The sequence below is a fragment of the Amblyomma mixtum genome, chromosome 10 (assembly GCF_055824585.1).
Source record: "Amblyomma mixtum isolate Tamu chromosome 10, ASM5582458v1, whole genome shotgun sequence".
Lineage (NCBI taxonomy): Eukaryota > Metazoa > Arthropoda > Arachnida > Ixodida > Ixodidae > Amblyomma > Amblyomma mixtum.
The window spans coordinates 5,298,251-5,312,488 of NC_143021.1; the positions used below are offsets into that span (position 1 = coordinate 5,298,251).

A 14,238-nucleotide genomic window follows, 5' to 3' on the forward strand; every position below is an offset into this window, starting at 1 on the left:
CCAGCAGCGGCTCGCGCCGGCTACTGTATCTTGCAAAGTTTAACACTAGAACCTTACATGGTGAGACTATCTAGAAGTGCTTTTCGAACAACTAGCTGGTAATAAATTGCATGTCATAAGGCTTAGTGAGGTAGGAGGACAGATGAGGCATAGACAGTGCTAAAGGGCGGACACGCATTATTCTATTGTGGCTTAGCGGACCGATGATAATTACGCATGGTATAAACATGGGATAATTACGCTCACAGGATTTTGTGAGAGAACTTATGAAGGTTGATCTTACAATGGTTCTTTTAAAATCCTGTGAGCACTTTTTGACAGACAGTTTTTCCCGTCAAGTTATTAGGCTAACGCATTCGGGATACCCGCAGCCCCTCCTCACGTCGGTAGCGGAAAAACTCCTGAAAAGCTTGAAGTGCGGACGTAGTAACTCGGACGAAACGCAGCAGCGGGAAAAAAGGGTTGCTGTCATTCCATATCTTCACCAATTGTCGCACAATCTCAAGAAAATCGGTAAAAGAGCAGGCGTAGAAGTTGTTTTTTCAGCCCCGTCGCGCCTCTCAAGCCTCTGTAACAAAGTCAATAAGACAAAAAAGAGAAGAGGCTGTGCTGTTCGGCACCGGGATCCCTTTGTTGAGTGTGAAGAGGGTGTTGTGTATAGGATGCCGTTGACCTGTGGTAAGGCCTACATAGGCCAAACGGGAAGATGCCTCAACGAAAGGTTAATGGAGCACAGGAAATTTATCAGGTTCCTCACAACGAAATCTACCCGCACACTGTCAAGGATGTGATAGCGAAAAGAAATGTGTTCCCCGTTTCAAAAGAACATCTGTACTATAAGAAAGCATAAAAACCAGTTGACGCGCGAAATTGTTGAAGCTGCCTACATCAGGAAGTCTAGGGAAGGTTGTGTTAGCACTCCTTCAATCTCCCTGTCCGAAAAAGAAGTCGCCTTTCTTTCTGATTTTATTTGATTTCACCCGGGTTTAGTGGCATCTTTTACACGGTTTCTGACGCTTCAACCGTGTTAATTGTTGGCGTTCATCCTTAGTTAACTTTTTTAGCAGTTGTTTTCGCCATTTCACCTAACACCTCCGCTTCCTCGGCTTTGTTATCCCATCGTGTTGTAGGAATGTCATTCCTGTGTTATTAGCCTTTTTGCTTGTGTTTTCCTCAGACCTTCATGCACCCTCAGCCCTGTTGTTCCATGCTTTCTACATGTCTTTCACCGGTTTTTAGTCTTTTCTTTGTTAGCACTCATGCTCTTTGTATCCTTGATAACCCGGGAAAAAGTGATAATATACTCGTTCGCGCTCTGATTGTGTTTAGCTTAGATAAATCCCCCAGGTGGGCGTTTCTGTGGCGTGTGTATTTAAAAGCGGGGTCTTGGGCATTTTTGAAGTAAAGTTGATAGTTCAGCGCTCGGTCCTGTTCGCCTTCTGTCTGTTTTTTCCTAACCGTGTTCGCGCTGCTGTAATCGTATGGACCATAATATTCCAGGAATTAGCGTTCATCTCGCAGCTATCATTGCACAGTGTGCCGTAGAAGTGGGCGGTAGGATTGCTCGACATGATACCAGGAATCTCTCTAAGGATCGGAAAGATCTCATTAGAACTGTTTATATTAGATCGGAGTTAGGTGCATGAAGTCAACTAACTCTACACACAGAATCGAACTTGCAGACCTATCGAGGTTAATCAGTTAGCGCAAGGTAACCGACATAAGCAAGTTTAATATTGAGATGATGGATTATGCTCGAAAGAACTAATGTAGCCTAAAAGCTATGAAGAGGAAATTAAGCAAAGGTAAAAGCCAGGAGAATGGGTTAAGAGACAAAGAGGGCAATGAATCAGCAATATGGATAAGATGGTTAAAGTAAAGTAGCCAAAGACTTCAACATCAATCTGTTCCGTAGGCAATTTAACCAGGACATTAATGAGGGAGGCAGTAGAGCACAGCATTGCGACATCCCGTCAGTAAATGAAGAAACAGTAAAGAAAGCCTTACGTGCAATGCTAAGGGGGGAGCAGCTGGTAAGGGTCGGGCATCAGCAGACCTGTTGAAGGCTGGTGACGAGATTGTACTTTAAAGCAAGCCACCCTGTATACGCAATTCCGTATGACCTCGAGAGTACTAGAACCTTGCAAGAACAATAACATGATCTTAATCCAGTTGAAAGGAGACGTCAAAGACATGAAAAAATACAGACTGATGTGATTCGAAGACGAAATTTGAGGCACAGAATAATGCACGAAAAGGAAAAGAGTTCAATTTTGTGTGGGAAAAAAACTGAACCGGTACGGTTCTTTTTGTTTGCACGTGAATAATGCTGATAAAGAAAATAATTTTCGTTAAAAACACATGTTGCGGCATCATCAGTGGTACACAGTTTTGTGTCCAAGTTATTGAAAGCTAAATTGAATTTGCAGAATCGTAAAACTGCAATACGTTTTCGTTCTACTTGTGAAGTTGTCATTAGCCTCATAATAAAATGCCTGAAAGAAGCAAACCTGCCGTATCTTGTACACATAATTCACAAAATGAAGAAGACTGGCACGCAATCCTTTTCCGGCGATCACAGCTTCATCCCGCAGACACATGCATCCAGGAAGCTGTGAATGAACGTCTAGCCGAGGGTCCCCACTCTTGCGGCCGCTTCTCGACTTTGTGCTGATCGCTACAATTTTTTTTCCACGCAGACGACGCGCGACGCTTGTACAAATATGCTGAACTGAAATAACCTTAGTAGGATGGCTTGTCCACTCTATAAGGTTCACCGTCTCCTTCCTCATCCAATCTTTGACAACAAAAAAAAAGTTTGAGGTGGTAATTCTTTTACCATAGATATAGAAATCGGAAATTCTTGCGTGCCTATGGAAGCATAGCCTTTTCAAGAATGACCTGATCAACCTCTTCGCTCATGGTCGAATACACTTAAGGAGATAACCTCCACGAAGAGAGAATCAGCCTGTGCTAGTACGTTCCCATCACTGTGGTTTGGTGTGGTAAGGTGACAACGACATCCATATAAATTGTGTTTGAGGCGACGTACACAGTAGAATCCTATCACTCCTGCACGACAAGAACTTCTTTTCATCTAATGAAATACTTTTTCTATTCCTCACCTATCCGTATCATGTGTTCCTTACCTACATCATCCTAGAAACCCAATGCTCTTCAGAGATATGCGGGGTTTGAGCAAGGCACCGGTTCCCAGAAAACCAAAAACCTCTCAGAGACGTCTAGCTAGACGTCTCTGAGAGGTTTTTGGTTTGCTTGCAAACATCATCATGCTTGCAAGCGTTATCTTCTATCTAGCAGGAACGGCGAAGACATGGTTTACCAACCACCAACCGGAGATGCCTACTTGGGACATCTGCAAACAAAAACTGCGGTACTTGTTCGGCGGCCAAATGGGCGAGCTCTAGCAGCCAAAACCTACCTGGCTACTCGCGCTCAATCATCAACCGAATCATAACTCGCCTACATATACAGGACGTCCTCGTCCTGTGTCGAAAGGTGAACACCTCCATGACCGAAGCTGATAAAGTGGGGCATATACTTAAGGGTATCGTCGATGATGCATTCAATATACTTCTCTGCAAAGACTGCTCTACTGTGGACTCCGTCCTGCAAGCGTGTCGCCGTTTCAAACAGGCGAAGCAGCGCCGCATCCTCCAGCGGTGTGCGCGCCTTCCCAACACGGTGACTACAGCCTCATGTGACGATCTGCCCACTTTACAGCAGCCTTCAAGTCAGAACAACCTCACTACCATTGTCCGCAGGGAAATCGAGGCCTTGACTCCTGTTACACTTACATAACCTCCTGCAGAGGCAACAATAGCTATGATACAGGCTGTTGTCAGCCAAGAATTCGCGAAGCTGGACCTCGTTTCCAATCCTACCACGCCACCCCCTGCACCACAGCCAATACCAGTGGTTGCTGCTGCTACCACAACCCCGCCCTGCACACCGCGCTACCCTGCCCGCAATTCTGCGGAGTGGCGCACATCTGACAACAGGCCTACTTGCTTCGTCTGCTGTCGGACTGACCATATGTCCCGCTATTGCCGATGAGCTTCTCACGAGCTTCGTCTTCTTCCTTCCTTATGCGCATATCAGTGCGTGCACCGCCTAATGTAACAATGTTTTTCCAATGTATTGCCATAGAATATGAATACCTGACAAATATTTCATGACAAAAAGGAACCTGTGGAACTCAGCGTCCCGAAGCGACACATTTATTTATTTATTTATTTATTTATTTATTTATTTATTTATTTATTTATTTATTTATTGAATACTGCGGACATCTTGTATGTCCAAGCAGGAGAGGGAAATACATACAGGAGGGAAAAGCAAAACAGGTGCGATAGTACCGAACGATATAAATACCAGAAAACAAGCAACGCAAAAGTACAATTGAAAACCCGGTTACAGTACAGCTACTAAACCAGCAGTGAAAGTCAAGAATGATCACAAAGCAACGGAGAGTTCTCCTGTAGAGCATTCCATTTGGAAACTGTTCTCGGAAAAAAAGAAAGCTTGTAGGTATTTGTGCGTGCAAAAATAGGTTTCAGGCTAAGGGCATGCTTATGGCGCGAGGCTCGTGTAGTATCATTAACGATGTAATTTTCAGGTCGGATACCAAGTTGAGAAAAGTATAATGAATGAAGGAAGTTGAGACGGGCTTTCTTCCTTCTATCTGCCAGTGGTTCTAAGTCTGCGAGTTTCAACATGGAGGAAGGAGAGTCTAGGCGCCTGTAACGGTTGTAAATGAATCGTGCCGCAAGACGTTGCATTCTTTCTAGTTTTTGGACGTCATCTATCGTGTAGGGGTCCCATACAATGCAGGCATATTCGAGACTTGGCCTTACAAAATATTTATATGCCTTCAGTCTTAGGACACTAGGGCAACCGCTCATCCGAAGTTTCAGAAATCCTAGCTTTTTGCGGGCGGAGGAGCATATATTTTCGATGTGTTTCGTCCATTTGAGCCGTGACGTTATCGTGACACCTAGATACTTATATTCTTTTACAGCTCTGATTGCGATGTTATTAATGTTGTATGGAAAATTATGTTGCGTGGTCGTTTTACAGATGCATAGAGAAACTGTTTTGTCAAAGTTAATAACCATTTCCCATTCATTACACCATTTAGCTAAATATTGTAGATTTGCGTTCAAAGTAAGCTGGTCAGACACAGATTTGATAGACTTAAATACAATACAATCGTCCGCAAACAGCTTTCCGGACACAGAGGGATCAAGAGCTTCTGGGAGGTCGTTTAACTAGATATTGAATAGTACTGGACCCAGAACCGATCCCTGAGGCACACGTGAGTAAACCTCTAAGAATCGAGAGGTGGCTCCATCGATGACGACAAACTGCTTTCGCTTTGGTAAGTATGATGGGACCCAATTTATTATTTGATCTGGAATGCCTATTAATTTCATTTTTATTACTAGTTTATATGAGCTACTCTATTGAAAGGTTTGGAATAATCTAAAAAAATCATGTCGACCTGGCCACCACAATCAAGCACTTTAGCAAGTTCATCTGCAGTGACCACTAGCTGTGTTGTAGTTGCGAATTCTCGACGGAAGCCATGTTGTGCTTTGGTCATTATTGCCGTGTGGTCTAAATAATTGTTGAGGTATTTGGTGAGTACGTGTTCTAGCACTATGCAGGAGGTAGAAATCAATGAAATAGGGCGGTAATTACCAACTTGCAGTCGGCTGCCGCTTTTAAAAACCGGAACCACGCGAGAAATTTTCCATTCATCTGGTACTGTACCCGAGTCAAGAGACTTGTTAAATATTATTATCAAAAACTTGGCTAGTATTTCAGCGTACATTTTAAGAAAGGTAGTGGGAATATTGTCACGTAGTGGTGACTGCAGTCCGACGAACAGGAACACAGCGAGAATGTCTTCGAAACGAAACTCTTTATTCGGGCTCACTTGCGCCCGCAAAGAACTGAATTACTCGGCGGCGGCGTAGCAACAAGCGTGCTCGGCGGTCGTCGAACACAATGCCCGCCGCTGTTGGCCGTGCTCTTTTTAAAGCCGATATCGAATCTTCGAGATAAAGCTTTAGAAGTTACTAGAACATTCTGGCACAAACTAGAGTCGGCTCCGTCTGGATGCGATCCATCGAGATAATTCTAGGCGCGTCTTGCGTCACAAACGAAGCGATAAAGCGGCGTGCCGGCAGCCTTGAAGCAAGAAAAAATAAACACAACAAACAAACGCTACAAAGACTCGCGGCATTACTCCTCTCTCAAAGAAGCATCGCCTCGATGCTTTAGAAAATAATGCGGCTATCAACAATCAAAAACCGATTGTGCAAAAATAAACACGGAATGTGGAAACACGGCGTCCTTTAGCGTGCATGATAGGGCTTTAGGCGTACGACATGGACTAGTTCGGGTCGTACGCGGCGTCGCTGGGATGCAGTCATTTGGTCAGGGACGACTTCATAGTCCAATTCACCTAGCCGACGAAGAACCTTGTACGGGCTGAAATAGCGTCGCAAACATTTTCGCTCAATCCACGGCGGCGAATGGGCGTCCAAACCCAGACTCGGTCTCCTGGCTTGTATTCCGCGTCGCGTCTTCGTAGGTTGTAGCGTGTGGCGTCGGTCCGTTGCTGGTCTTTGATCCTTAATCGGGCAAGTCTTCGGGCTTCTTCTGCGCGTTGTAAGTAAGCGGCGACGTCGACGTTATCTTCCTCGGTAACGTTCGGCAGCATGGCGTCCAGCGTGGTCGTGGCCTCTCTGCCATGGACGAGCCTAAAAGGCGTCATCTGGGTGGTCTCCTGTACTGCAGTGTTGTAGGCGAAGACTACGTAAGGCAAGATGACGTCCCAGGTCTTGTGTTCGGCATCGACATACATGGCGAGCATATCGGCGATGGTTTTGTTGAGGCGCTCGGTCAGTCCGTTGGTCTCCGGGTGGCATGCAGTTGTTCTCCGGTGGCTGGTTTGGCTCTAATGGAGGACGGCTTGCGTCAGTTCCGCCGTGAATGCTGTTCCTCTGTCAGTGATGAGCACATCGGGGGCGCCGTGTCGCAGAAGAATGTTCTCCACGAAAAATTTGGCGACTTCTGCTGCTGTTCCTTTCGGTAGGGCTTTTGCCTCGGCGTAGCGGGTCAGGTAGTCGGTCGCTATAATGATCCACTTGTTTCCAGATGTTCATTTCGGGAAAGGGCTAAAGCAAGTCCATGCCGATCTGCTGAAAGGGCCTTGAGGGGGGTTAAATGGGGTTCAAGAAATCCTGCTGGTCGGGTTGGAGTGGTCTTTCGTCGCTGACAAGCTCGCCAGGTTTTCACATAATGTGCGACATCGGCAGACAGTCGGGGCCAGTAATACTTTTCTTGAATGTTGCGGACGTTGCGTGAAAACCCGAGATGTCCAGCTGTCAGCTCGTCGTGTGAGGCCTGAAGAACTTGTCCGCGCAGACTTACAGGTACAACAAGGAGGTAGGCTGTCTTGTTCGCTGCAAAGTTCTTCTTCACGAGGACATCGTTCTGTAAACAGAACGAAGACAATCCTCGCTTGAACGAGGCGGGGGGTGACGAAACCTTGCCTTCCAAGTATTCGATGAGGCATTTTATGTCGGGGTCCGCGCGTTGCTGTTGTACAAAAGAGCTGGAGCTGATGGGTCCCAGGAAAGCGTCCTCATCGTCGTCCGGTGGCGGTGCATCTACAGGGGCTCGTGACAGGCAGTCGGCGTCAGCGTGCTTACGTCCGGACTTGTAAACGACGGTTACATAAAACTCCTGGAGCCGCAGGCTCCATCGAGTGAGGCGGCCGGAGAGGTCCTTCAAACTGGCGAGCCAGCACAGTGCGTGGTGATCGCTGACCACCTTGGACGGTCGTCCGTACAGCTAGGGGCGGAATTTCGACGTAGCCCAGATGATGGCATGGCACTCCTTCTCAGTTGTCGATTAATTAACTTCGGCTTTGGACAGGGAACGGCTAGCGTACGCGATGATCTTCTCCACTCCGTCAATTTTCTGAACGAGGACAGCGCCTAGGCCCACACTACTTGCGTCGGTATGAATTTCAGTCTCGGCGTTTTCATCAAAGTGCGCAAGAATAGGTGGGGTCTGTAAACGGCGCTGAAGTTCCCAGAAGGCTTCTATTTGCGGCGCTTCCCATTTAAATGGTACATCTGCCTTTTTCAGGTGGATAAGTGGCTCGGCGATGCGCGAAAAGTTTTTGACCAAACGTCGGTAATACGCGCACAGTCCGAGGAATCTGCGCACAGCTTTTTTATCGGCCGGTGGCGGAAACATTGCGATAGCAGCTGTTTTCTGCGGGTCTGGGCGTACTTCCTGCTTGCTACCAATGTGGCCTAGAAACAGCAGCTCTTCATAGGCAAAGTGGCACTTCTCTGCTTTCAAAGTTAGCCCGGACGATTTGATTGCGTCTAGTACTGTTCGAAGCCTTTTCAGGTGCTCTTCAAAGCTCGAGGCGAAGACAACGACGTCATATAAATATACCAGACAAATCTGCCACTTGAGGCCTGCCAGCACTGTATCCATTACTCGTTGAAATGTCGCTGGTGCGGAACAGATACCAAACGGCATCACCTTGAACTCGAAGAGGCCATCTGGAGTGATGAATGCGGTCTTCTCGCGATCTCTTTCATCGACCTCAATTTGCCAGTAGCCGCTCTTGAGGTCCATTGATGAGAAGTACCTGGCGTTGCAGAGCCGGTCCAGTGTGTCGTCGATGCGAGGGAGGGGGTAGACGTCCTTCTTTGTGATGTTGTTCACGCGCCGGTAATCAACGCAGAATCGAAGTGCGCCATCTTTCTTTCTCAATACAACAACAGGTGCCGCCCAGGGGCTCTTTGAAGGCTCGATAACGTCATCGCGCAGCATTTCTTCCACTTGGTCCCGGATGGCTTGTCGTTCTCGCGGCGACACTCGGTAGGGCCTCTGGCGGAGAGGTCGGGCGTGCTGGTCGGTTATAATGCGATGTTTGGCAATTGGCGTTTCTCGGACTTTTGGCGACGACGAGAAGCACTGGAGATTGCGGATCTCGTCTTGTCTGGTCCGGGGCAGGGTTGGATTTATATCGAAAGTGGGCGAGTTCTCTTGGTCAGGTGAGTCTTCTATGGATGGATCGGAGAGGGCGAATGAGTCTCGTACGTCGGATATTTCGTCGAGGAAAGCAATCGTCGTTCCTCTGTTAACGTGCCGGTATTCTTCGCTGACGTTTGTCAGGAGTACTTCGACTTGTCCTTTGCGGAAATGTGGGATGCCTCTGGCGATGCCGATTCCTCGGTCGAGAAGCAACTGCATGTTCCCCTCGATAATGGCTTCAGTGTTATCCGCTTCCGTGGCGCCTACGGTGATGATGACGCTTGAGCGGGGTGGGACACTCACTTGTTCCTCCAGGACACTAAGCGCAACGTGATGTTCCGGAGTTCTCATCGATGGGATGGCCTCGTCCGTGGAAAATGTGATCATCTTGGATCGCAGGTCGATGATCGCCTGATGCTCATTAAGGAAATCCATGCCCAAGATCACTTCGCGGGAACATTGCCGTAGCACTACGAAGGTCGCGGGGTAGGTATGTCCCTTGAGAGTCACTCGCGCTGTGCATCGTCCTGATGGCGTAATGAGGTGGCCCCCTGCCGTGCGAATTTGTGGGCCGTCCAAAGCGGTCGTTACTTTCCTCAGCTGCGCAGCGAACGGTCCGTTCATAACCGAATAATCGGCTCCTGCGTCGACTACAGCGGTAACTTTTCGGCCGTCGATAATGACTTCTAAGTCGGATGTCCTGGCTCTGGCGTTGCATGTCGTCTTCGGCGTCGGGTCACGGCTTCGTCGGATATGTGAATTGTAGGTGGGGCGTGTGGTAGAAGCTTTTCCTGATGACAGCTTCGTTTTGAAGGCGGTTCGCGTCGCGGTCGAGGCTGTTGTTGCATGCATCGTCAGCGTATTAGGTGCGGCGTCTACATACGGCGTGGTGTGTGCCTTCTTTGTTCTTGTCTTGCGTCTATTTTCGCTGGTTCCCTTTCTATGCAATATGAACCAACTAGCCCAGCAGTTTGCACTCGCTGGAGGATTTTCGTTGTTTCCTCGGCAAGCAACCTGACCTCCACAGGTTGCTTTATTTAGTTTCCCCCACGCGGGCTAGGGGACCTTCCTCGGACAGCCGCGGCGTAGCTGCGATGATGCAAAACGTGCGGTGGACGGAGACGGTGAGCGGGAAAGACGGCTTGACGACACGTACTCCCCTCTGTGCAGGTAGTCGTCGATTTCCCGTAGTCGCTGGCCAGGGAATGGTCGTGGGGCGTCGATGGCGAAACCGCGCAGGCCGATGCGTCTGTACGGGCAGTGGCGAAGTACATGACCGGCTTCGCCGCAATGGAAGCACAGAGGGCGGTTGTTGGAAGACCTCCAGGCGTCGAACTTCCTGGGGCCTGGGCGTCAGTCGTAGGCTGGGCGGGCGGGGCCAGGGGGACGGCGTTCGGGAACAGCTGGTTCACGTCGAACAGGCGGACTTCGGCTCTCGCGTTGGGGCTGAAGACTACGTAGTGCAGCAGCGTAAGTTAAGGCTGGAGCTTCAGCTGGAGGCGAAGATGACGGAGTGCCAAGCGCATGCTTCACTTCTTCGCGTACAATTTCCTCAAGGGTCGCTACTTGAGGCTGGATAGAAGATGGTAGCAGGCGACGCAGCTCTTCTCGTACAATTTCGCGGATAACATCCTGCAGGTTGCCTCCGAATGCTGTTCCATCCGAGAGGGCAGTCCAGGTCACTTGGGGCAGCCGAGGAAAATGACGGACTCGTGCTTCCAAGGTTCTCTCAATGGCGGCTGCTTCAGTTGTGAATTCCGCAACCGTGGTCGCTGGATTGCTGGTGAGACCGCCAAAAAGTGCCTCTTTAGCACCACGCATCAGAAGCTCCACTTTCTTATCTTCTCTCATGTCAGGGTCGACTCTTCGAAAAAGGCGTTTCATATCTTCTACTTATGCGGGCACGGACTCTTTCCGGTGTTGGATGCGTGACTGGAGAAGCAGCTGAGCTCTTTCCTTCCTGATGATGCTCGTGAAGGCCCTCAGGAACTCCCGTTTGAATAATTCCCACGCCGCTAGAGAATCTTCGTTGTTCTCGAACCATATTCTCGCTGGCCCTTCCAAGGCGAAGAAGACATTGCTCATTTTAGTCTGGTCGTCCCAACTGTTGAATACGGCGACACGCTCAAATTGCTCCAGCCATTCCTCGGGATCCTCGCCCGGTGAAGCGTGGAACGTCGGCGGCAGTCGGGGCTGGTGTAAAATAACGGGGGCTGGTTTCGTAGCCATGGCTGAAGTCAAAATTGATGGGTCTTTTCTCGCTCGCGTGCGGTCCGGTAGCAGTCCGAATTCTGGTGGACACTTCTGGAGACGACGGCTGCTTCGCCCTTCGCCTTCGGGGGGGGGGGGGGGGGGGGGGGGGACGGCGCCGGCGGCTTTCGCGTGATCTTCTTCGAGACGGCTCGGGCTGCTCAAACGGCTCTCAGGGGGTGAGAGCGACAGGGACATCCGTTAGCACCTCCACCAGATGTCACGTAGTGGTGACTGCAGTCCGGCGAACAGGAACACAGCGAGAATGTCTTCGAAACGAAACTCTTTATTCGGGCTGACTTGCGCCCGCAAAGAAATGAATTACTCGGCGGCGGCGTAGCAACAAGCGTGCTCGGCGGTCGTCGAGCAGAATGCCCGCCGCTGTTGGCCGTGCTCTTTTTAAAGCCGATAGCGAATCTTCGAGATAAACCTTTAGAAGTTACTAGAACATTCTGGCAGAAACTAGAGTCGGCTCCGTCCGGATGCGATCCATCGAGATATTTCCAGCCGCGTCTTGCGTCACAAACGAAGCGGTAAAGCGGCGTGCCGGCAGCCTTGAAGCAAGAACAAATAAACGCAACAAACAAACGCTACAAAGACTCGCGGCAATATTATCGGGGCCGGGAGATTTCTTGGGGTCTAGCCGCAGAAGTAGTTCTACTATTCCTTCTCTGCTAAGAGTGACACTTCTTTCGAGACTGTTCAGACAACGATCGTTTAACGGAGTGTTAGATTTAGTGAAAACGCTTTGGAAATAAGTATTAAAAGCATCAGCTATCTCCTTTTTATCTGTAATGGCGGAATCATTCACGCTAATTTTGTCAAGTTTTCTACTTCCTTTATTTGAGAGAAACTGCCAAAATTTACTTGGATTTTCAGTCACGAAACGACCAAGCGTCTCACCAAAGTAGCGCTGTCTTGATTCTTGTAACTGTGAAGCAAGGGTAGCTTTAAGACTGCTAATGACAGAAATGGCAGCCCTTTTCTGTCTCCGATATCGTTTCAGCTTACGTTTAACGTGAATTATATCTCTGGTTATCCACGGTCTTCTCCTATCTACCTTCTTTTTTTCTATCTGGAACAAAGTTGTGCAGACAGAAGTGGCAGAGAGTCCTAAACCTTACCCAAAGTGCATTAGCATCACCACTATCGAATGATTGCAATGAATCTTCTAAATACGAAACAATGCTAGAATGATCCGCTAAAGCAAAATTTTTTACCGTTACGATCCTAAAAGCAATCTTCAGTGATCGGCGTGATAGTGAGCAATAAAAAATATCAATTTATGGTCCGAGATTCCATCATGCACTTAGGTAGTACAGTTTGTTATGCTATTTGAACAGAGGATTAAATCTAACACTGAAGCTGATGATTCAGTTACACGAGTGGGGGCTAGAACCACCTGCTTAAGATTATAAGCTAACAGCATGTCCAGGAGAGTGTCTGCACTTGGACTCATGCATGGACTGATGCCGAAGGTGGGGCCCCGAAAAACTTAAGACCATCTTTACGCTCGATGCGCCAAGGGTTACTTTCGGGGGACACGCACCACAGGCCTTCTCGGATATCACTCAGTGCACGAGTGTTTGTTGCCTCGAACAAAATGCGGCCGGAGTTTGACCGGCGACACTGAGATCAGTAGGCAAACCGCAAAGGCAATGAGCCACCGGAGAAGGCGTCGTAATACTTCGTGAAGTGAGTACGTCGCAGTCTGTATATTTTGCTGTCGCGGCGGATGTTCCACGTAATCAGCTATTTTAGGGATATGCTCAGGCTCTCTGCAGAGCTCAAATGTATTCCTCCTGCATGGCACCGGCAAATCTGTTTCCTTCGCGGTTCGGTCGCATTCCTCCTCTTATAACCGATTCTTACCGTCCCTTGCTCGCTTTTTCTTTAGCTTGATCTTAAGCAAATTATGAGGGCTAACGCTTCATATTGTACTCATCAAAAAAAAGAAAGCGCCTTACCTCAAAAATGGAGGTGATCTTCAACCCATAAAATACAGGCATGAACACATGAGCCGCGATGGGAGCGATTATGATGGTCGCTACAGCATGCCAGGCAAGGTGAAAGCCGTACTTGTAGAAATGTCCAGTGAAGCCGACCAGGCCCGTGGAAGAAACGATGGTGGCCACTACCGATGCGGCCAAAGGCAGCGCACGCAGGGCCCGACTCCCGAGGAACACCTCGGCCGTGGTATTCGCAGAGCGTGCTTTACGCCGCAGGGAAAAATAAAGACCTAGGCATAGGTTCAGAACCATCAGCGTGCCGAACACAACATATTCTACAATCAACATCATGTCCGCTTGAGCGCCACGGAGTCTTGATTCGGTAAAATGAAGCAGCGGTATACTGGAGGTTAAAGCTATGTCTTGAGAGATCGGTGGTTCTTTGGACAGTAGACGTCTTTGGCGTGTGTGCGGCACCCTTCCAGTCTCTACTGGAATGATGGGAATGGCCAGGCACCTTCACATCCAACCTATTTCTTCAGTTCACTTAGGTCGGCGGGGTTTCCGAGTTGTGAGGGCGCAGCGCAAGATTGTAGTAGGAGCCCTTGGCTTTCCTGGAGAAAAACAAAATGTGTATGCTGTTAGATTACAAGGCTTCGTGGAAGCTGGTAATTCGGGAGTTGTGTCAGCCTCCCCTCGCTTCCTCTTTACCTTGCATCCCATCAGCGGTAGATATGATCACAAGGTAAGCCTCCTATTCTTTCATTGCAATACATTGCACAAGTAGTATATAACCGCTTTTTATCCGGAGAGCATAGATTGTACACTGGGCAGGACCACAAAAGTTAACACACTTCGGCATTCACTGCAGTCCAAATGACGTGAAACCCACGACTGGTGAAGAACTCATTGAGGTCATAAAAGCGTAAATATACTACGTCCATGC

General features: G+C 48.6%; 1 protein-coding gene across 1 annotated transcript in view; it reads right to left on the minus strand.

Moving 5' to 3' along the window:
- The window catches only part of LOC149325026 (sodium-coupled monocarboxylate transporter 2-like), a 157,749-nt gene extending 144,106 nt beyond the window's left edge, over positions 1–13,643 (minus strand). The window contains exon 1 of the mRNA XM_089564168.1: positions 13,311–13,643. Within this exon, the coding sequence (XP_089420294.1) occupies positions 13,311–13,643 (333 nt within the window). The remainder of the gene's footprint in view (positions 1–13,310) is intronic.
- Positions 13,644–14,238: the final 595 nt, after the last annotated feature.